This window comes from Zeus faber (assembly GCF_960531495.2).
Source record: "Zeus faber genome assembly, chromosome: 2".
Lineage (NCBI taxonomy): Eukaryota > Metazoa > Chordata > Actinopteri > Zeiformes > Zeidae > Zeus > Zeus faber.
This window is the reverse complement of record NC_137189.1, coordinates 2,073,047-2,095,998: the sequence shown is the minus strand read 5'-3', so window position 1 is coordinate 2,095,998 and position 22,952 is coordinate 2,073,047. Positions and strand designations below refer to the sequence as shown.

The window sequence follows — 22,952 nt, the reverse complement described above, 5'->3', positions numbered from 1 at the left end:
TGATGATTGTGGCTCTAGATAATGAATAACCGAAATTCAGTGTCTCAGAAAATTAGAATATTATATATAAAATACAATATTGGAAAGTCATGGTGTCACACCCTAATCAGCTAATTAACTCAAAACACATGCAAAGGTTTCCTGAGCCTGTCTTACCTGGGCTGTGGAGAAAAAGAAGTGGACTGTTGCTCAGTGGTCCAAAGTCCTCTTTTCAGATGAAAGTACATTTTGCATGTAATTTGGAAATCAAGGTCCCAGAGTCTGAGGAAAAGTTGAGAGGCACAGAATCCACATTGCTTGAAGTCCAGGGTGAAGTTTCCACAGTCAGTGATGGTTTGGGCTGTCATGGTGTTGGTCCACTGTGTTTTCTGAAGTCCACAGTCAACACAGCCATCTAACAGGAAATTTTGGAGCACTTCATGCTTCCTTCTGCTGACAAGCTTTATGGAGATGCTGATTTTCCAGCAGGGCTTGGGAGCTGCCCACACTGCCAAAGGTACCAAAAGCTGGTTCAATGACCATGGTGTTACTGTGCTTGATTGGCCAGCAAACTTGCCTGATCTAAACCTCATAGAGGATCTATGGGGTATTGTCAAGTGGAAAATGAGAGACACCAGACCCAACAATGCAGATGACATGAAGGCTGCTATCAAAGCAACCTGGGCTTCCATTACACCTGAGCAGTGCCACAGGCTGATCGCCTCCATGCCACGCCGCATTGATGCAGTAATTCATGCAAAAGGCATGGCAATAAGTTCAGGAAGAGTTAAATGCTGGAAATATATTTCTTAGGCCTTGTTTGATCCAGCCAGGGAGGAAGAGTGGGCGTCAGATGTGGAGTGGACCCATTTCCGGCCTGACACTTCTGTTTAAAATATCCTTTTTTTTTTTATTGATCTTATGTAATATTCTAATTTGCTGAGACACAGAATTTTGGGTTTTCATTATCTATAGCCACAATCAGCAAAATTTCAAGAAATAAAGGCTTGACATATTTCACTCTGTAATAATATATGGGTTTCACTTTCTGAAATGAGTGACAAAAAATATTGAACTTTTTCATGATATTCTAATTTTGTGAGATGTACCTGTAAGTGTTGTAGTGACAGTAATTGTCATCGGGACCAGGTTTTTTTTTTCAAGGTTTCGCAACAGCCTGGATTTTCCAAAACAGACATGAAAAATGTGTCATCAGGTATATTCATGTCAAAGGTGTGGGCTGTGGCATTATGGTCCTTAATTTCACTCAGACATTGAAGCATTACAATACCCACTTTGGTAAAATCTCTAGAACATTGATAGAAAGTGCAATGATCATACAAAAATAATTTGGCAGCAAAAGGTATTTTAAGGTATTTATCACAACATTGATTTCAAAATTGACTATCTCTTGTTCCTACCAAGGCTGCAAGGAATCAAGGTGTCATGATCGATGACCAACTGACATTCTTGGACCATGTTGCCGCCGTCTCTTGGTCGTGCTGCTTCGCATTATTCAACATCCGAAAAGTCAGGCCGTATCTGACCCAATATGCCACTCAACCGCTGGTAAGAACCTTGGTGATTTCCCGCCTCGACTACTGCAACGCCCTCTTAACAGGCTTGAGGCTTGTGCGGTGAAGCCACTACAGATGATACAGAATGCGGCGGCGTGACTGGTGTTCAACCAGCCAAAGAGGGCACATGTCACTCCGCTGCTCATGGAGCTCCACTGGTTACCTGTAGCCGCCCGCATCAAGTTCAAGTCTCTTATGCTGGCCTACAGAGTGATTGCTGGGAACGCTCCCGCCTACTTAAATGCTCTTGTAAGAGCACATGTTACCCCCCCGGATGCTGCGTTCGTCAAATGAGTGTCGCCTGGCTCTGCCGGCTGCACAACCACAGCAATCAAGGGTATTCTCATTTGTAGTTCCACGTTGGTGGAACGAGCTGCCAAAAACCACCAGAGCAGGGACCTCTCTGTCTTTAAGTAGCACTTGAAGACCCAGCTCTTCAGAGAGCATCTCCTCTCCTAACTTACAATTACTTAGCACTACTTAGCAGTATTTATTTATTGTTACACTAATGTTTCTGTTGCAATGTAGCTTGAATGTTATTCTCCCTTGTAAGTCGCCTTGGATAAAAGGGTCTGCTAAGTGACTAAATGTAAGAGTGGCTATTTTTTTATTTTTTTTTAAACACAGCTAAAATAAAAGCTGCAAAAAGATTTCCGGATCCATTGCACTGACTTTGTAATTAACAGTTACTGTTAATGTGAAAATACTGTAGGATGCGTAGCTAGCAATACTAAATGCAATTTAGATTTTATACAAACTCAATTTTGACAATAAATCTCACGGATGATTCAATCTTGGACAATTGGCAACAAAATGAGCACAAAAGGAACCTTTTGAGGTAATCATAAAACATTTAAAGGCAAAATCAGTAACTTTATTAATGGTTTTGCCTTTAAATATGTAAAACTCTTTCAGCTCGATGTTGAGCAAAACCTTTGCCAGACAGCATGTGGCCAAAAATAAAAAGGAAAAAGAATTTGTTTGCAAACAAAATACTCAATTCATTTTGTTTTTATTTGTGAACCAATAAAGTGGACAGCAATATATCTGTGCCCTCTAAAAGAAAACTAACATGAGCATTAGGAAACAAAAATCCTTCACAGCAAAGAGTGACAGCTGGTCTCAGAGTGGGCATCATCACTACTACTGGCTCCATTGGAGGGGACAGGCAGACCAACGCAATCCTACCACAAAGTAAATGTGACACTTAACTGCATGGATTTAGAAGACGTTGGGGGTCCCAGGAGCCAGAGACAGTTTGATCAATGCCCACTGTGAGGTTACTATTTACTTTAAACTCATTACAAAATATGACTTGGAAGCAGACTTATTGATCTGTTAATTATGGCAGGCAAACACAACCCATTTAATGCTGTAGATTTCTACTTAAAGGCAGGCCTCCGGTGTTCCAGACAAGTGTTAACCTAATCCTTAAAATGGCTGTTAACATGCAAACAACCACCTGCTGTCACATATAGCATAACGATCAACACCATTAATTTATATTGAGAATTTTTTCCCCCCAAAAATACCCCTTAGAACCTTTTTCCCCACCATCCCAGAAGTGGAGTGTGGTGGTGGGTGAAGTCAGCCTGCATTCTCCACCACAGGGGTCCCAGCCAGAAACCGTCAACCCCAGATTTTATAACTTGTCAAACTTAATGTTTCAGTAAAAAAAGAAAAGGTGCCACCATTTGCGAGGTCCCAGTAGAGGAACATCCTGGTATGTATGTCTACACTCTGGACCTCATAACCAGCAATGTGTATGTAGAGCATCCACGAAAACAGGTTATTAACATTTCCATGAGCCAGCACAACCCAATATTCAAATTCCGGTCCTCGTGATGAAGCGATATTAGCCCGGGTGTCTGACGTCAACCCGGCAATATGAGACGAAACCAGGCCTCCAAAGCATCAGATCTCTCTCTCTCGCTCAGCCAACATAGTAACTCATTCACTCATTCGCAAAACAACTCGGGAAATCCTTTCATGCGTAGAGCCAAATAGCAATGTTTAAGGTAGGACTGAATGAAAAGAAAATACACAGACTGCAAGATAACCAAAACTGGTTTGGGGAGGGACACTGTCCGTCTGTGCCTCAAAGGGCCGTTTGAGAATTGTTTCCAGTTCCGTTCATCTCACTTCTCAAGCCACAATCAAACCAAAATCTAAATTAGGGTTTTGTCAAAATAAACCAAACCTCCAAATAAACTCTGTATAGTTTTACCAACACTTTTTTTTTTTTTTCCACGGCCTAACGCAAGCTTGCGTGGTTAACATAGTGACCCAAGAGCGACCACACACACACACACACACACACACACACACACACACACACACACACACACACACACACACACACACACACACACACACACACACACACACACACACACACACACACACACACACACACACACACACACGGGACCTTCCTGACCTCGCTGTGGATGACTTAAAACGTCCGGACATTCATAAAACTTACCAAATGACAACAGAGCACAGGAATCTTAAAAATTAAAAAACAAACAAAAAAGGAAATCAGGAAACACTTTTTTTTAGCAGGGGATATTTGATAATACTAGAGCTTTGCATATGGCCGTTTCAAGCACAAACAACAATAACAGCTTTAAAATAAAAAGAGTCAATTTGCTTCCATTCACATTCCTCAGTTTTTTTTCTGACAGGCTGTGCCAAGGTGGATATCGGACGCAACTGGGACTTTACGCGAGGGCAATACTTTGGCAAAGATGAGCTGGCAGCCGGGACCTTCCGGTTGTGCTCTTTGTGTGAATTCTAACATTTTTTTAGCAGAGGGAGGGGGATTACAAGAATGAGCAGTGGGATTAGAAGCATGGCAGCGTCTGTTGTCCATGAGGAGCCAGTGGCTGCAGGTAATGGAGGGGTGGGGTGGAGGGGGTCTCACATGGACTCAAACTCGTCGATACGCTGCTTGGTGTTGCCCTGTCGGATCTGGCGCAGGGTTTTGTATTTGTCCCGACCCGCCTTGACATTCTCTGCATGCAGCATGTCGTTCTGGGTCTTCTTGGTTTCGTCTCTGGCCTCAGCCAGCTCTGAGCTCAGCGCCTGGCAAGAAGGGAGAGAGAGAATTTTGCTCAGAGGCCTGCTACAGGTTAGGGCTGGGCGATATTGACTAAATTAATATTTTGGGGATGACTACTTGTATTTACATGGAAGAAATATTAGAGAAACAATTATTTGTAATGTGACCTCATATTGTATCATATACAGTTAATACAAACAAACTTTCACAAATGACAATAACATCTTCCTTCCTACCTGCAGCTGTTTCTTGACCCTCTCGTTCTTTTGGGCCTCGGTGATGCGCTCCTCCTCACTGCGCAGGTCCAGGTGGCTGACGCCCTCATTTGAGAGATCGGCGCTTGCCTGCGCGTGGTTCTCGTCCTGCTCGTCGTGCTCGCTCTCAGCATGGTCGTCAGCTGGTACAGGTGTCGGAGTCATGGCCGTCTTCAGCTCCTCCTTGGTCTTCTCCAGGTCGTCCTGGGCCAACAAGGCCTGAAAAATAAGTAAATAAATAATAAAATAATAGGAACAGAACAGAAATCGATAGACAAATCCCAATATCAAAATGCAAAGATGATTCAGACTACAATTTTATTAAATCTGTACCATTTAATTGAGGAGACTGTTTGAACCTTTGGCTGGAAATGTACATTTTTAAGATGAGATGACTATTACATTAAAGCTGACAGAACTATTATCTTGGCCAGAAGCCACCATGAAGCACATACTGTAAAACAGAGCTTAAGGTTGGGGGTGCAGTACCTTGTTCTGCCACTCGTTAGCCTCCTCTTCCTTTTTCCTCTTTGCCTCCTCCAGGAGAGCAATCTTAGCTGTGAATTCACCGAGCTCAGCCGCCTAGAGTATGAATATAAACAAACATGGACGGTTAGATGGATATAGAAGACAGATGATTTAAATAAAACATTCATTCAGATAAATGATAAACTCCAAATAAGAACCTTATAGTCTTTTGTCAGGCGATTATTCCATTAATCATTTTATCCTTAATGGGAATGTGCATACTCGAATTGTCCTGCCTCAAAGACACTTTTGTCATCACTAAGACCGTTAACAGTACACAAACACTGATTAAAATAACACACACACACACACACACACACACACACACACACACACACACACACACACACACACACACACACACACACACACACACACACACACACACACACACACCAATTGTTCCTGGTTCTTCATCTGGTCGGCTGCCTGTTTGGCCAGCTCAGCCTTGGCCTTCTCCGCGGCCTGTCTGTCTCTCTCCAATCGCTCGGCCTCCTCCCTCGCCCGCTTCCTCTCCTGCTCCAGCTCCAGTGCACGGCGGGTCTGCTCTTCCAGCTCTGAGGGGGGACACGAGTTAGAAACCATGAATAATACCAAGCCTCTTTTAACAAACACCCTTTAACAGACATGATTATTCCTCACATATACAAAAACACACATGAGGGAGAGATTGGGCCTCACTCACAAACAGTGTACTGTAAGTACATTTTTCAAATACACTTCAGTATATTCAGTTTCACAGACTTTTGACTTTTACTCCAGTATGTTTCAAAGCAAATATCTATACTTTTTACTCGACTACATTTCTAACAGTCGTGTTACTTAAGTAAAAAAAGATATATACAGGTACTCCTCAATTAACGACCGAGTTCCACTCCTAGAGGAACATCCTGGTATGTATGTCTACTCTACGGACCTCCAAACCTGCAATGTGTATGTAGATTATCCACAAAAACAGGTTATTAACATTTCCCTGAACCAGCACAACCCAATATTCTAATTCCGGTCACCTTGATGAAGCGACGTTGGCCCGGGTGTCTGACGTCAACCGGACAATATGACACTAAACCAGGCCTCCAAAGCATCAGATCTCTTTCTCTCTCAGCCCAAGTGAGGAGTACCTGTATACATACACTACTCACAAAAAGTTAGGGATATTCGGCTTTCGGGTGAAATTTCAGGATGAACCTAAAATGCACCATAACCTTTACAGGTGAACTTCATTTGACCTTCTCTAAACTTTTAAATGCACATGTCCGACTGTTCAATGTTTCAGTACTTTTTGCACAACTTGCTGTTCTCTAACAAGGAGCTGAACGGCAAAATTCACAACAGGTGTTTGATCCATGAATCGACCAATACATTTCCTGGTTCAATTAGAATTGGTATTTAAACAGTCCTCTTCATCATGCTGTTCACATTTTGACATCATGAGACCAAGAAGACACCTAACAACTGATCAACAGTACCTCGCCATTGCGAGGCTTGAAACAGGATGTTCTCAGAGGGAAGTGGCCAATGAGCTTAGAGTGTCACAGAGTGTCATCAGCAGGTTGCAACAGAGATACAGAGACTGGAAGAGTCACAGAAAGGCATAGACGTGGACGTCCTTTGGCCACATCCCACACTGATGACCACTTCATTGTGAACAGTGCCCTGCGGAACCGGATGATGATGCCACTCAACTCCAGGCACATTTAAGGGAGATGAGAGGCACCCAAGTGTCACGTCAGACCATTCCAAACCATTGACATCAGCGTGGTCTACGTGCTAGACGACCTGCAAGGGTACCCGACCACACCACCAGCCACAGCCATCATCGTCTTGCACGGGCCAGGGAGCATTTACGCTGGACGAGGGACCAGTGGGCCTCAGTGCTGTTCTCTGATGAAAGTCGATTCACGTTGAGCAGAAATGATGGCCGCCAACGATGTTAGAGACGTCAAGGAGAGCGCTATGCATCAGCCACTGTTGTCACCAGATGAGCCTTTGGTGGTGGTGGTGGTGGTGGTGTTGTTACAGTGTGGGCAGGTGTGTCTAGTCAATCCAGAACTGCCCTACACTTTGTGAATGGTACAGTGACAAGCCCATACTACCTGAATAACAACATTAATCCAGTCATTGTGCCCCTGCATGAACAACACAGGCCTAATTTCATCTTCATGGACGACAATGCTCCAGCTCATCGAGGTCGTTTCATTAGGGAACGGCTGCTGGAGACTGGGGTACCTCAAATGGAGTGGCCTGCACTTTCTCCAGACCTGAGTCCCATAGAAAACCTATGGGATCAGCTGAGTCGCCGTGTAGAGGCTCGTAACTCTGTACCCCAGAACCTCAATGACCTGAGGGCCGCCCTTTAAGAAGAGTGGGGTGCCATGCCTCAGCAGACAATAAGTCGACTTGTGAACAGCATGAGACGTCGTTATCAAGCTGTAATTGATGCTCAAGGGCACATGACAAGTTATTGAGACATTGACATTTTTTGGTGTGGTATACCCACCACTGTTGTTGGCTTTTGTTTCAATAAATTGTTTGAGATGAGGAAATCACTATTGCATGCTTCTACTTAAATGCCCTACTTTCATGATATAATATCACTGTAGCATGAAGTTTTTACATTTTCCATAAATTTCACCTGAAAGCCAAATATCCCTAACTTTTTGTGAGTAGTGTATATTAAAATCAAGATTCGTATTCATATGTCAAAGCACAAAAACAAGACAAATCGGGATGTGCTGACCACACTGTGCAGAAAAAAGGTTCAGCAGTACCTTGTGCCACATTACAGACTAAATATGACAAGTACTTTTAATACTTTAAGAAGATTTAAGAGCTAGAACTTTTACTTCTGTATCTACTTTCACTTAAGTACAAACATCACCATGGTACTCTCACTTTTACTCATTCGAGTCATTTTGTGTGTGCTTATTTGTACTTTAACCAATGTAAGTAAACGCTATGAGTCCACTTTTCCACCACTGAAGGATTAATATTAATCTCCAAGCAGGTGTGACAATGGCATAGTTAGCATATTTCCAACAACCGACTCTACTGCCAGTCATGTGCAGTAGAGTCGGCTCCTCCTTTTTGTTTACTTCTGAGGCTCTCTAGCAGGTTCCTTATATGGCGAAATCCCAGCATGGTTTATTCTAATTAGCAGTTACGCACACAGTTTAGAATGGTTCAGATTCAACATGCACATGTGTTTAAGAATAAATGTGGCTGGTACGCACACGTGTTGAATCGGGTGGGAATTTTGCGTATCCAGCTCAGTAATCTAAGAATATTTGTATGCACATATTCTTGAATAAGGCCCAGTGAGTGAGTGTGAGAGAGAGAAAAACATTGGGTCTTGCTCACAAAATCATGAGAAGAAAGAAAAAAGATGTGGAAGACATGAAACCTTTCTGGGCTTTAAGCGTCTGCTCCTCGATCTGTCTCAGTCTCTCGATGAGCTCATCCTTCTCTTTCTCTATCCTTTCCTTTTCCTTCTCCGCATGCTCTCGCTTCTTCTTCTCGTTCTCCAGTTGGGCCCTGATAGGAAGGTGTCAGAGGTAGAGGTCCAATACACAGTGGTGTAGTGGTGCCTGGAGAAGTGGGTATACTCAATGTTTGCCAAAAAGATTGTTTTCAAGCGGCCCGTCCGCAAAGCAACGCCCTGCGTTACAAACTAACATGTAAGACTACTCTTGCATATTTAGTTCACCGAAAAATGGGCCAGTAGTATTTGAATACTGTCGTTTAACTTCTGCTGCTTGACTTCAGGGAGTAAGGATCATTATGGAATTAACATTAGCCACAGAAGAGCAATCAATCAATATTGGTCCACAGACTATAGGGCAAAACAACTACATAATTAGCTACTGTTTATGTGAAGATAATCTCCATATTTTTTCAAGGGAACATTCATGCGCCGAATATACATGCACGCGCAGGTTATCATAAATGCACGCGCTTACATTTGAACTCCTGAAACTGTCCATCCCAAGTTACAGACAACATCCACTCCCTGTCAGCAACAAAAAGCCACCGATCAGCCACATTAAAAGTTATTAACACTGCTCATCTCGTTCCAATGGCTCCTGTCAAGGGGTGGGATACATTAGGCTGCAAGTGAACAGTCAGTTCTTGAAGTTGATGTGTTGGAAGCAGGAAAAATGGGCAAGCGTAAGGATCTGAGCGATAGGGTCATGGGCGCCCATGGGCTCATTGGTGCCCATGCGGAAGGGGCAACGTCTAGCCCGTCAGGTCCAATCCCACAGAGGGGCTACTGTAGCACAAATTGCTGAAAAAGTTAATGCTGGCTATGATAGAAAGTTGTCAGAACACACAGTGCATCGCAGCTTGCTGCGTATGGTGCTCCGTAGCCACAGACTGTTCAGAGTGCCCATGCTGACTCCTGTCCACCGCTGAAAGCTCCTACAATGGTTACATGACATCAGAACTGGACCATGGAGCAATGGAAAAAGGTGGCCTTGTCTGATGAATCACGTATCTTCTACATCATATGGATGGAGGGTTAGGGTCAGATCCAGCATCTGCGGGACGTGCTGGAACAACAAACCTATACAGGTATAGTAGAATTTTAGTAATGTTAAGTCATTTTATAAGCATCTCGTTGTCCATATCTGCACCAGACTCGCGCACAGACATGTTGTAAATATTTCTGTATGGCGAACCAGCTCAGCGAGTCTTGCCTCGAACTTCTCCATTTTGAAATGAAATGAGGAGAAGCGCCGCTCATGCCAAGTCAAAATCTGTAAGGTACACCATGGCTTCACCGCCTGGTGACATCATTAGCTTTTATGTTATCAATTAATCGACAATTGTTAAGGTTAACAACTATCGATCAAGGGAATTCCTTTAAATTTGCATCCCTAGGAGCTACACAATATTAGTTGTTTTTAGTGGTGGTTCAAATGTTATGATTGATTTTTATAGATATATACAGTATATACTAGATGTATTTTATTGAGTTATGCAGCATCATTGTCCAACCGCTCGCAATTCATAATTCATCCATCCAGTTACAGATCCAGCAGTTAACAATCCATGTCAATACACAGACTTCATCCACAATGGAAGTCAAAATGCTGGTGTGGTACCAAAAATATACACAGACCAGTAGTAGTCTGGTGTAGAGGTCTTCCTGGGTCGACCAGCTCCTGACCTGGGACCCGGACCCGCACCCGGTTCAAGTCCACGTTTTATTATTCCCCTCAGGCATGCATCGGGTTGGTTCTGTAATATCTAGGGAAAAACAGTTATGGGTATTAATAAATGTTTTAATGGTTGGTTCTAATTGGAACTCAGGACAAATGTTCTGGGTCTGGTCGGGTTCCGTTTGGTGAACATTTACAAGCCCCTGTTTCTCCCATCACTTAGAAGTTTTATTTTTATTTAACTTTTATTCAAATTAAAGCCTCGCAAAGTTTAGACAATGTTAAATGCAGGCATCTTGTCAGCAAGCATTCCAAGTTTTGAGTCGATGTGATGATATCAAGAGACGTGGACATGCTTGTTTCATCCACAAAGCACATATATAAGAAATGATGCATAGTCTCCATTCATAATTTACATTTACACAGAAAGGCGGTGCAGCCCCGTGCCTTTCCACATAGATGTCCACGAACGTATGCCCTGTGACTAGGGGTGTCATGATTCTCCAAATCAACGATTTGATTTGACTTTTGATATTAATGATTCGATTTAAACATATGCATTTTTTAAGCATTGATGGCTATGTGCCATTGTTCGTATATCGAGTTTTGATTTGTTAAGAAAAACACTTGTTTCTCAATAACTAACTTTTATTTGAATATTTAACATTTTGAATAAAAAAATATGAGAATATTTACACACGTAAAGAGTTAGTTAGCTCATAGTTTAGTTAGTTATAGCAAAACTAGACTTTCGAACAATAAACAATAATTTACTAATTACACTGCTTTTAAGTTACTTACCAAATTAAGGGCAGAAAAACAGATGGTATTTTTGCCAGAGGAGAGCGCTGCTAGTAAAAGGAAAAATACTACCTGCAGCTCTCTACTCTAAAAAAAGCAAATAAATACTCTAGATGTATTTAATTTACCTTGTTTCCTGCTGCTGGTCTGCTGTGGAGCCAATCGCAGATTGCTCCTGAAAAAAATATAGCCAGTGTTTTCACTGTCCGGTGGAAAATACCTCATGGCCCAGCACGGTCCGCTAGCTGGTGGTTGGGAACCTCTGCACTAGAAGACATTCCCTCAGTGATGGTCAGGTTTATTTTCCAGTTTCATCGCCACATCTTTGGAATTACTGGACATTCTGCTCAAAGGCACACTCGCCCCTGTACACACAGTGTAATGCCGGTGGAGAGGGAAATGTGTCGTTGCGTTGTGCGTCTCCGCCCATGTCGATTTTGCACACCGTTACCGGCAACATTTCTCTCTAATGTGGGTTCACTGTGCAACAAACTGGATGGACTTATATTGAACTTTGTTTTTTCTTTGTAATATTCTGTAGCGGTGCGTACTGGCGCAGGGCCAGGGAATGAGGAAGAGGAGGCATACGGAGGCGAAACAGCGCCGCAGTCAAATATGTACTGTATATTGCATTCCACACCGCAGATACTGCACCGCTACTGGTTACCACATGGATTTCCTTTTTACGGTATGTCACGCTATGTTGCTGCTACTTTACAATATGTCGTGAATGAGTTGTGAATACAGCAGCAGCTAGGGGAGGGACTTAATGTGCAGCTGTCCTATCACGTGATCAGTTCACGTGATGTATTTGTCATTGACGTACGGCAGAGATGTCCAATGAGACTTGAGTGATTTCTCCAAACATGGATATAAACTCAAAATGATTGGATGACAATTGTAATCGGACAAATCAATATCCGCAACGGATTCCTAGCAAGAAGGTGTTCTCCATGGCAGGGGACATAGCACTGGTGGTCCACCCTAAGAGGTCGACCCTTTCCCCACACAATGTAGACATCCTTATCTTTCTGAAAAATAATTTGAAGTTATAAGCTTAGGTCTGCTATGCTTTCTTTTACTTTTGTTTTGATGATGTGGACAAAGGCTATTTTTCCCAATCACTACCATGTTCTCATGGTCTCATGCATGCCCCATATTGCACTTTAATTTAACAATTGAGTTTTGAATATTTTATATGTTTTCAGATTTTATTTAAACATTGGACATCTCGAATGTTGTTTTCATCTAAGACCATGGGCAAAAGTTCCTTGATTTAAGTATTTTACAGAATAAATAGAAAGCAAAGTTATCTTTGTCTTTTTATTTGATGATCCGATCCGAAAAATCACCCGATTCTGTGACTCAAAACCGTGATATGCTCCGAACTGTGAGTTTTGTGATCCGTTGCACCCCTAGTGTGTAATACTTGTGAATCAACAGAAATGTTTGTAGTAGGCATGTGACACAAAAAATTGACTGGCATTGTGTATTCATGTACAGTATTTACTACCAACTCCGTAGCCTCGCCACTTAATAATAAAGCCCCGACCAGCAAGAAAAAAATCTCAGACTGTGAATTTGCCCGATCCGATCGGGTCTGATCTCTAATTCATAACCAGATGTGGCAGGGGCCACAAATTAAAGGACGGCATCTGGCCCGCAGGCTGCCTGTTGAGTCAATCAGCACTAGTCTATTCTCTATACCAGGGGTCAATAACCTTTTTTTTTTTTTTTTTTTTTTTTTTAAATAACGAATAACGCAAATAATCAAAGGATAAGGTTGCCCTCTACTTTGGGTTTCAGTTTCCACATAGGGTGGTAGTGGCAGGCGACCTAGAGACCTAATGTATGCATACACATTTTTACGATCAATGAATGTAATAACTACATAAATAAAAGAAGGCCAAATATACTGATCAGCCACAACTTTAAAACCACCTGCCTAATATTGTGTAGCTTCCCCTCGTGCTGGCAAAACAGCTCTGACCCGCTGAGACTCCACAAGACCTCTGAGGTGTCCTGTGGTATTTGGCACAAAGATTTTGCAGCAGATCCTTTAAGTCCTGTAAGTTGCGAGGGGGGGGGGGGCATGGTTTGGGCTTGTTGTTCCAGCACATCCCACAGTTGGTTAGATTGGATTGAGATCCGGGGAATTTGGAGGCCAAGTCAACACCTTGAAATTTATCATGTTCCTCAAACCATTCTTGAACAAATTTTGCAGTGTGGCAGGGCGCATTACCTACTGAAAGAGGCCTCTGCCATCAGGGAATACCAGTGACATGAAGCAGTGTACTTGGTCTGCGACAATGTTTGGTGGTACGTGTCACAGTAACATTCACATGAATGCCAGGGCCCAAGGTTTCCTGGCAAAACATTGCCCAGAGCATCACACTGCCTCCGCCAGCTTGCCTTCTTCCCATAGGCAAACCTGCCAACCTTGGGAAAATATGTTTAGTACCACAATAGTGTAACAGGGAGTCTCTGTGGCGTTTGAGTAACTGCAGCAAAATTACTCCATCAGTTTTTCAAACTGTAGCCATATCGTAACAAGGCTCATGAAATCATATGCCAGCTACTGCGGCTAACTATATACAGTATACAAATACATATCATTAGGATATACCCCTTGAAATGTATTATCTTGTTAAGTTACTGAATGTGTTTACCAACTAATGAAGCACCGATTGCAATTTTCTTGGCAGATTCAGATTCCTGATTTAATGTTTGACCTGCCTATTCTGCTATTGGTCAATTCCGATTTTCATTCTATTATGTTCATAATAAAACATTGACTTAAATATATTTTACATTGTATTCCGATAATTTTGAGTTTATATCTGCGATCAGGGAAATCAAATTTTCTTATAATTTAGTCTCAGTTGATATAACTGTTCTATTTCACTGACAAATACTGTATATCACATAATCTGATCACACTCACTTGATAGGACAGTCGCACATACAGACTACCGCTGCAATTTTCAATTACCACCATAGTGAGATTGCTGATTTTGACACTGCTTATTATTATTCATTATTCACTATGGAACAATAATAGAACATGAAACTATCACTGAGTTCCAGTAAAATAAAGTATGGGTATGTCACCAAGTTTCAGTATAATGCAACCTGTAACTCTCACTGAGTTTTAGCAGAACACAACATATAACTGTAACATAGAAATGTCCAGTTCAAACTTCAAATTAAAGTCTCTTTCACTTTTAAGTGCAAATATAACTTTCTATTATATTCATATGGTACTTGCCAATCCAAAATAAATTGTAATCATTGAAAAAAAGTAATAATAATAAACCAACACTTCTCACTCTCGTTCACTGGAATTCCTCCTGGGCTCACCGTGCATTAAACCAACTGAATCAAATCAACTCAGTTTACTGAGGGACTCATCAAGAGTGTAGAAAAAAATAGTTTAACCTGTCATCACAAGCGGAGATTGTTCAAGTTCAAGAGATTATTTGCACTAGGAACAACCAGAGCAGACGCTCCGCTGTAGTTACAGCGATAGATACTCAGTCTGCACAATTTAGAATATTGTCAGGTGATAAATTATTGATACAATCTTCATTTACCTTGAAGTACCTCCAAACAGCCGACATTTTCTTTTTTTCCGCTTTCTTTTTTTGAGTATCAACTACACAACTACTTTACATTTTGTTGGTATCGGGTTTGAGTATTGGAGCATTTTAACGAGTACCTGAGCACAGTATCGGTTGTGTAAATTTGATACAGAATTGGATATGTATATCTGACAATGATCGGGCGGTCACCGGCCATTGTTTAGTATTGATTGATTGTTTTCCGTAATTAAATTACAATAACATATTTTTTGCCTAGTTTCAGTTTCAGGCATTTCGTACCTGCGTATTTTGACCAAGAATTGCATGGTTGGTACGCAAAATGCGTGCAGATTGGCAGGTCTGCATCCTGGTGCCATCTCATCTCTCCCCAGGTAAACAACGCACCCGGCCATCCTCATGATAAATGTAAACGTGATTTATCAGACCAGGCCAACTACTTCCATTGCGCCATGGTCCAGTTCTGATGCTCACGTGCCCATTGTAGCCGCTTTCGCGGTTAACTACGCAGCCCCATATGCAGCAAACTGCGATGCACTGTATTTTCTGACACCTTTTTATCATAGGGCTAGCCTTTGCTCCCTATGCACAGCAATAAGCCTTGGGGGCCCATGACCCTGTTGCTTGTTCACCAGTTGTCCTTCCTTGGATCACTTTTGGTGGGCACTATATACATATATACCCGTGGTCCACCGATTGATCGGTCGACAACTAGTATGTTAGTATATATACATACATACATATATCCACATACACACACATATATAAATAAATACACAAATATATAGGTAGATATATGTAGATACATAAATATATACATAGAATGATTATTTTTTTTCTTTAATCCATAAAAAAAATTATGTATTATGTGCGTTATGTAATCCATTTTACAAATTAATGTAACTGAGCTGAATGAACAGAAAGAACCGCTGTCGTGCTGCTTCTGTCCTTTCATCTGCTCTGTGTCAAGTTTCACGGTAGGTGGGGCTCAAGCACACACACACACACACACACACACACACACACACACACACACACACCTATGAATAATGTGAGTTTGGATTCATGGATAAACACTGTGAATGACACAGTACATACATGTATATACATCTATAAATCAATAGGGCATTGGATTGCTACTACTGCTAGTGCGTGCACGATCATAGCAGTACCTCTCCATCTGTTTGTGGTGTTTCTCCTCTCTTGCCTGGGCCTTCATCTGCTGCACCTCGATTGTGTCTGGCTTCCTCCTCCTCATGTACAGCTCGTGGTTGCCCATGCACAGCGCCAGAATGCGCTTGTTGATCCGCAGCCGAGGTGCATAAAACACAAAGTCCTGTGTTGGGATGGAGTTGGGATAAAGTCTGAAAATTGATCTTTTTAAAAAGGGATAGGTTTGATAGTTGGATCACATTATATTTAAAAACTACATTGTAAATGCCATAGTATATCCAGAGCATAACGCTGACTTCAGTACTTCTCCAGTCAAAATAATACAGGGTTTCATATCTGCCTGATAGCAAACCATGTATTATGACGTCACCCTGACAACATCATGAGTATCCCATTTTCACCCAAAAAGGAGATTTGACATGTTGTTAAGGCTTATCCCATGGGGACACTACATGATTTTCAAAGTCGTCAGATCGCTGTACTGTTTAAACTACACAACTTTGTGTCCTGTGATCGGGAATCTTGAAGGCTTGTGTTTTCACACTACATGACTGATCGGCGACAGAGGGTCACACGTTACAAGATCTTTCACCAAGAGGAATCCCCGGTGAGTCTGCCTGGTCTCCAAACTACGTTTTGTCACAAAAACAAACGTGAGAAGTGACACCGGAAAAGACGCGATACCATGTGTGCGACAGGATTATTTATTTTTTATTCATTCTTGAAGCAGAATTTAAATAAGAAATATATTAAAAACCTAAAGTAGAAAAGTACAATAGGTATGCTGTGTGTTTCAGGCTGCTTCCCGTCACTCCATCTCTCCTTCTCGACTCCTCCATTCCCCCACACTCAGTGTCTGCTGTCATTGGCTGTAGCTCGTCAGCGCGTCACTGCCTAGTAGAGCCCGACACGACCAAATAATAAACCCGCTTGAAACCCGCCATTGGCAAGCGCTCAGCGAGCAGCCGGAGCACATTGTGAGCAGTTCACACCACACACTCACAAGAGCGTGCTATGATTTGCCTTAAATCTGGGGCTTTGCTCGGCTATGTCCAAAAACTTGTAATCTGAACTCGGCATTAAGCGTTTTCCACATTGAACTGCATTCAAAGGGCACCTTGTAGGTTGGCATACTCTGTGAATTAATGTGTGGGGAATATTAATATAATAACTATAATATATATATATACATAGTAACTATAATAATGTAGTAAATTGATTTAAGAAATGTATTTGTTTTTACTTATCTTTGGTAATGCAATTAGCCACAGCCACCTAAAACTCTTACATTGCCTGCAAATTGAATGTGACGTAACGGGGGGAGAAGGACAGAGCTCGCGTTTCAGTAAATGGCAACTTGGCAACTAGGAGACATGTGGAGAGACGCTCAGTGTGTTTTTATTGAAGATTTATTTCAGATTTTCTTACTTGTCTGAAACTAAAAACGTAAACATCCGCTCCATAAAAAATCAGCTCCATCCCACTGGGAGCGCAGACACATCTATCTGGGGAGAGAGAGCCCTCCGCGCGAGACAATTAGAAAAAGACAAGGTGTGCTTTTATTTTAGACTTTTGCGACTTTTCTCCATGCACCCACATCTCTCCATTGTTCTCTTTAACTTTACTGCAGGCTCCGTTGGTTTATGCTTTATTTTGTAAAAGCTGGAGGCAATTATCACCTGTGTTATCACCTCTCTCCTGACAGGGAGGCTGGGCTCCCACTCTAGACTACTGTTATTATTTATACGTTTGTCTTTTCAGACCAAGGTCGTGAATTTTGTGAAAATTAATGCTTTAGCGAATAGCCCTTTACAACTGTACCAAAAAGCCACTAACACCCGCTAACATTCGGCATTTTTCATCAGTAGGAAAGAAAAGACTTGGGTGTCAGTCCCGGGTCAAATGACCCTGCAATATACACTGGTTTTAATCGGCTTCATGTCAGATCTGCTCTGATGTGAAATGGACACCCGGGTAAGCCGTTCATTTTGGCCCCTTCACCTGCGCGATGCGACATGTGTTGAAGTTCCAGACGCTGGCACATTAATAGACAGGAATATCCGTCTATCATTCCATTCCAAAACCAGAATTTTTTCCGCATGTGCGACCATAAAATGTTTTGACTGTGGGGAGCACAGCAGAGAACCCCACGCTCCCTGCCGGGCTCCAAGCCACTCCAGCATCGCCCCAAGCCGGCCTCTGCTCCCCACTGGCAAAGGACCGATGCACACACCTTCTACTGTAATGTTGGGTCGTTCATAAACGATCCGATTGTTTTAAAAAGCTCAAAAAACCTTTTTTGCCAGGTTTTTAAGTTTTATGTTGTTATTTGTTTAAGTTGCTGTCTCCCATACTGTTTTGTTGCCAATCACGCTGGCACCATGACACGACCCTTTTCTGACTTGTTCGAGACATTGAACATTGACGTTGCACCAGAAAAAAAATGCATTTCGTCTGCCAATGGGAAAGGTGTCAATCGCCTTTTTTAGTGGGTTTGAAACCTTAAAACTTGGTCCAGTGTCCGAAAATAATTTATTTTACCGGATACATTTGAACCTTATCGGTCATATTTCAATAACAGTCAATGTAGGGCTGTGCCGGTAATTTCATAATCGGGCAATTGGCGGTTATCAACAGTCACCAACACACACGCAAAAAAACAACATAATCGGCAGTTGTTAGTGTTTTTCTAAAACGTAAAAATAATCTGCTGTGAGCTCCGGGAGATTTGCGGTGCACCGCCACCAACTGCACCGGTACTGGAGAGCACCCTACCGTATCCGTAACAGTCCCCTAATGCATATTCCGCCCATTGCCCATTCCGTCTTCATGCTCCCGCCTCTGACGGGACTTTACAAGTTTTTCAGATTGTTTCTCCATGTGGGAACTTCTCCGTCAAGGACCGTGTGCGTAAAAGGCCGTGTGAGTTGTAAATTTGAGCATTAAAAATGTAAATATATATGAATATTAAAAACGATAAATGAGAAGCAGAAAGAAGTAGTAAATAGAAGTACACAAGCAGATACTCACTGGAGCCTTTTTGTCAATGGGTTTAATGACAAATTTCTTATCATTGAAGGAAATATTTCTGATCTCACTCCAGGGAAAGCCAATCTTTGGAGTCAACCTGAAAAGAGAAGAGATGGAAACGATGTGCAGTTAATGTTTGTGGCAGTGCTCAAACTTCTTTGTCTCACTTGTCATTTTCTTCTGGAGTGTGTCCACCAAACACGGCCGGCAGATGGCGCCCAAGAGGTACATGTGGTAATAGGCAGGGGTTTGTCAGCAACATCCAGGCACAAGGACTACAACGAAAGGTCCTAGGCTAAAATGGCAGACACATGAAAGGCAGGGGTTGAAACTACAGCAGTTCCCTACCCAAGTGATTGAAATAAAGTGTTGCCAGGGTGTGCTGCACTCCGCAAGTTTCAAAAACTTTCTAGAATTAGGATGGAATTAGGACAGAAAAAGTGGAATTACAGAGTTGAGCCAATTTCATGTCAGATGTCTTGGGTATGAGAAGGCACAAACAGATGAACAGGATAGCACCAAGCCTACCACACAACGTGATACATAAAAACACTTCTAAAAGACAGCATCAATCATTTCAAATACCTATTTTCCACCCCAGTAGTGAACAGGGTGTTAGGGTAAGGTTTAGGGTAGGATATAGCAGGACCGTGATCACAGGAGATCAGACATCTTGGGATTCTAGCAAATGCTAGAGACTTAAAACTCAAAATGTGTAAAACCAAACTGCAAGAGTCCCGTATCACATGGGGTTAACTGATCACAAGAATTTCTGACCATCATAAATCAAATGATTGACTGTGGTGGGAGCGCGCTTAATGCAGGCCTTTCACCTGAAATCAGTCAGTCAATCAGTCTTTTTCTCATCTTGACTTTACAATAGAATCTGAACATGTTTAAAATTAGCTGAATTTTTTAGTCTTGGCTAATGCAAATAGTGAAGTTCAATGACTTTTACATTGTCAACAACCAATAGGTGCACTCTCTCCAGTACCAAAAAGGAAGCAGCAAACCGTGTAGATACAGGAGTAAACATGGTGGGGACTCCGGGTAGGAGCAAGAACGACGCAGTCTGTGCTTCTTGACACTCCATACATATTAAAACCTCAAAACTTAAAATAATTAAATAAAAACATATTAAGAATATGTTAAGAATGTTATGTATGTTAAGAATATGTATATATTAACTTATTTAAAAAAAAAAAAAGTAGACTCAACCTGAAGCAAGAAGCCATTTATTACTATTATGATGATCATCATCATCATCATCACATAATGATATAAATAATGTAAATGGTTTGGCTGGTTTTTCAGAACAAACCACACAAGGGCAGCTATGGCCAAAAGCTGCTTCTGTTTCTGCTCCATTGTTCAATAGTTTTTCTTCTTGTAGATTTCCACCAGGAGAAGAATGGGAAATAATCTTAAAAGGAATCTAATTGTAGTCTTGCAAATAGTGACCCTGCAAGATCCCCAGTCTTTGCAAAATCTTATAGTCTGACTGAAAACTTGGGTGAATTCACAAAGAAATGGATTGCGGCCATTAATAACACCATGAATTGCGTCCGAGTCCCAAAACATAGGGCCAATTTTGTGCACCTGTCTCCCTACGATGTACTGACAATGCACGCGCCAGCAATGGGGTGCTCGACAGTGGCACGACAAAACAGTGTGTTCTTTTTTTAGGTTATTTTACTTTATTTTATTTTCTCCTTATGGAACGAAACATGCACGTATGGAACGGTATGGAATGAAACCGTGCGCAACCCCTCTCCATGTGTTATGCATAGAAAATAATCTTAACAAATCTACAAGTCGTTCCCCTTTCCTCCATGCACCATCCCCACACTGTTTGATCAATGGATTCCCCTTATTTATCATTCCACATTGAAATGTTAACTCTGTGCATTTTGTTAGCTTCTATTTGTTTTATCCACAACTGAATCTCAGTAGACTGATGGGTATCCGACTTATGATTCTACTAGTCGACTTTCAGCGGGCAGCCCTAAATATTACAATCTAGGAATAATGACAGTTGATTTTATACATTTTAGGCTACCAAGTTCTGGCCAGCTACACGGGAAAGGTTGCGGCCTGCTGAGCTGTCCATGGTTCTGCAGGTTTGATGTGTGGTTCAGTGCCAGTTTTGACAACTTTATAGCTATTCCCTATAACTTTTAGTTGTTTTTTTCGATATCTTTTGAGTTTAACAGGAATTATGGAACTGTTTTTGTCAACGTTTGTAACGCCTTTTTTGTACAATAAATTATTCACAGCTTCAACAAGCTGCTTTTGGAGAAAGTTTTGAAAACCACCACGGACTGCTGCTCGTTCCACTACCTACAGATGCCGTGACAGTAATACGAATTATAATAATGTCAAAATATTATTTACAGATAATGGATAACTGGAAAGTCTGGGCCTGACACCACTGAGAAATGGGCTTCAGTTTCACCAGCTCTCTGAAGACTATCGCAAATTGCTGCCTTTTTTGCTGCATCTGTAGAGACGCTATTACTGTCACTCTAACTGTGTGTGGCTATTAGCTACAGTGTTTGTAAATAGGGCGCTATTTGCAACGATGCTTGTCTTTAGATGTTTGAGGGTGTCAGACTTCAGTCTTTTCAAAGTCTTCTAATGTATGGTAGGCATAAGAGTGTCAATGGAAGATAAAGAAGATGGAGGAAAGGTTAGGAGAAATGGAGGGGGTGAAGAGGAAAGAATGAGAAGCGGTAACCAAGGTGAAGGGCAGCGGTGGAGAGAGGAAAGGGATGTAGGAAGCTGGATATCATGACCTGAAGGGGATTGTGGGAGAGGAAGAGGAGTGTATGTGTGTGTATATACATATATATATACATATATATATACATATATATACATATATATATACATATATATACACATACACACACACACACACACACACACACACACACACACACACACACACACACACACACACACACACACACACACACACACACACACACACACACACACACACACACACACACACACATGATATTTATCAAATATTTTAAAATCAAACTCAGTTTTGGAAATAAGTTCAGAGATAGAAAACATCTTGAAGAACATAAATCTGCTATAATCCCATTTTGGGCCAAGAAAATAATTTCCCATGTTTTTCACATCTAGCCAGCAGTAGAACACTGCAAAATAAGGGTAATCTCCAGGGCCCTTGGAGGCTACTCGACGTAGTAGTAGGTGTGGGTTGCGGTACGGGAGGCAGCTGTCGGCCTTGCTCCCATTGCATGAGTTCTCTGCCCCATATCTGGCTGTCTGCATGCACTGGCGGGGCTCCGATGCCCCCCCGGGACAAAGAGTGTGCCATGTGCACTCAGCTACATGGGAGCGCGCTCGGGGCTTGTGGCCGGGTGGGGCATCGAGCCGGTTGCATAGGGCGGGCCTCGCCTTTGTACGGGCCCGTTGGTGGGCATCGCCTTCAGGGGTACAGAATCTCTCATGCTCTCTAGGACCGGTTTATGCTCCGAGGGACCGTGCAGGGTGTTGCTCCAAGGGCTCCTGGCTTCTCTGGGGGCTGAGGGGTCTTCTTTGGCTGCAGGGCATTGTGCTTTGAGCTTTCCTGTGGTCGTGGAGTGTCTATACAGCTGCAGGACTTCGGTAGCTGCGGCGCCTTTTCCACTGCTTGGAGGCGCTACCCACCCTTCGCCTTCCTTTACTGCCATAGCTATCAAAGGAAGAGGCCACGTGCCGAATCGCTGTTCCAGTTTTCCTGGACTTAATTATGTTTTCTCGATACATTT

The 22,952-nt window shown here is 42.2% G+C and overlaps 1 protein-coding gene across 1 annotated transcript in view; it reads right to left on the bottom strand.

The window, feature by feature from the left end:
• Positions 1-2,570: 2,570 nt before the first annotated feature.
• The window catches only part of LOC307248118 (radixin), a 69,315-nt gene continuing 48,933 nt past the window's right edge, over positions 2,571-22,952 (bottom strand). The window contains exons 9-15 of the mRNA XM_080024373.1: positions 19,168-19,264; positions 16,137-16,300; positions 8,806-8,936; positions 5,799-5,959; positions 5,364-5,456; positions 4,857-5,093; positions 2,571-4,643 (exon numbers count right to left, since the gene is read on the bottom strand). Coding sequence (XP_079880499.1) covers positions 4,479-4,643; positions 4,857-5,093; positions 5,364-5,456; positions 5,799-5,959; positions 8,806-8,936; positions 16,137-16,300; positions 19,168-19,264 — 1,048 coding nt within the window. The 3' untranslated portion in view covers positions 2,571-4,478. The remainder of the gene's footprint in view (positions 4,644-4,856; positions 5,094-5,363; positions 5,457-5,798; positions 5,960-8,805; positions 8,937-16,136; positions 16,301-19,167; positions 19,265-22,952) is intronic.